The sequence below is a fragment of the Protobothrops mucrosquamatus genome, unplaced genomic scaffold, assembly GCF_001527695.2.
Source record: "Protobothrops mucrosquamatus isolate PMUCROS unplaced genomic scaffold, P.Mucros_1.0 scaffold3007, whole genome shotgun sequence".
Lineage (NCBI taxonomy): Eukaryota > Metazoa > Chordata > Lepidosauria > Squamata > Viperidae > Protobothrops > Protobothrops mucrosquamatus.
The window spans coordinates 30,132-31,881 of record NW_015389023.1 but is presented as its reverse complement, the minus strand read 5'-3'; the positions used below and the strand labels follow the sequence as shown (position 1 = coordinate 31,881).

At 35.7% G+C, this 1,750-nt stretch overlaps 1 protein-coding gene across 1 annotated transcript in view; it reads right to left on the bottom strand.

The window, feature by feature from the left end:
• Nucleotides 1–557: 557 nt before the first annotated feature.
• SLC5A7 (solute carrier family 5 member 7) overlaps nt 558–1,750 on the bottom strand; it is a 26,707-nt gene continuing 25,514 nt past the window's right edge. The window contains exon 7 of the mRNA XM_015826211.1: nt 558–1,362. Coding sequence (XP_015681697.1) covers nt 742–1,362 — 621 coding nt within the window. The 3' untranslated portion in view covers nt 558–741. The remainder of the gene's footprint in view (nt 1,363–1,750) is intronic.

Below are 1,750 nucleotides of genomic sequence, written 5' to 3'. Positions count from 1 at the left end.
CCATTGCCGGCAATGGCAAAACCGGCCTGATATGTTGCGCGACATCACATGATGTCGTGAGTTTGACGTGTCTGCATTTCAATAGATTCCATCCAACTATAAACTAGGACAGTAGTTGATCTCAATTTTTCCAGAGACATCATTAAAGTAGCAGTGCTGAATATTGGCCTTTATTACATTTTGTTTAAAATGTGCATGTCAAAATATTAGGAGCTTAACAGAACATTTGGTTTCTTATTTATAAAAAACCCAAGAAAGCTTCACTACTACCAGTACATGTTTATGCTTGAAGTGAATGTTCAGTGGGAATGCTGTTGACATTTAGCAGCTCAATCTTGCTCCAGGATGTGCAAAATAAAAGCTGGCAGTTAGCAGATGGAGAACTGGGAAAATGGGGATTCTGAATTTGCAAATTAGTTCTAGCTATGCAAATTAGTGATATAAATTTTAAAGAAACCAATGTCTTTTTTTCTGGATGTTGCATTTTCTCTTTTTGACATTCAAATACTATGGTGGAATGAGATATACTATAATTTTACCCAACATGTTTTGATAATACTGTATGAGAGTTTAATCCAAACTATTCCTCTTTCAAGAAACAAACTAAAAGAGCTGCATGGTAGTGGGTTTTTTTTTCTCTCCATCCATTTCTTCCCAAGCTACATTTAATTTCCCATGGCAACGTACCCTGTTGCGCTATGGGTGAGGCAAAAGCAGTATTTCTCTTCATCTGGGTTGTTGTCATTTCTCCTCTGCAGAGGATACCTCTGGACTTGAATCCATATCGCTGAAGGCCTCTTTATTTGTAAAAGTAGAGCTCAGAGTCAAACTGTGTCGAGGGTTCACTGGTGCCAGTTCATTTAAAACAATATTGTCACTTTTCACAAGAGTAGCCTTGTCCATGTTCTCTTTACTGTACTTTGCAACAACAGCATCAAGGAAGTCTAGTTTGGGTGGTAAAGTGCCACTTTCAAATAAGTATTTTGCTAGATAGGACACTGCAATGTTTGTAAGGAAGGAAGTAAGCATTGCTAATGTCTTAAAAGGAAATCTCTGAACATATCCATCATCATCATGATACCAACCAGGATACAAAATCAAAGGCTGTAAGGATAGATAAGGTTCTCCTCCAGTAATTCGAAGTAGGAGCCCAAATAAATATCCTACAATGGCACCATAAGTATTTGTTCCTTTGATAAAAAGAACACATAAAAGTTGGGGGAAGATGATGATGTAAACCAAGTCAGAGCTGAGGTACCAGAGACCATATATGGATTGAGCTAGCAGAGCCATCACTGTTGCTGCAGCTCCAAACACAAAAATGGTAATTCGCATGACCCAAACTATTTCGTTGTCTGAAGCCTGTAAAATATAAGAACAGTTTGAATTTGCTTTCTACTACAGATATTTATATACTACATAGGTATCAACAGAATTATATGAATTCAAGATGATAAAAAGAATGTTAATAGAATAACTATGGCTCAAACAATCTGACATCTATAACATGATCAGCAATTAAAGAATCTTAGACATATTATTATTATTATTTTATTATTTATTGTATTTTTACCCCGCCCTTCTCCTTGCGGACTCAGGGCGGCTAACAGCCTAATAAAAACAAATACAAAAATACAAAAAATACTATCATTAAAAACATAATTAAAAGGAAATATTAATTTGGCCTTTGTTATTTTAAAAATTATTTTAAAACCCAGCTAAAAATTACCCCTTAGGCCAGTCCTGCTAG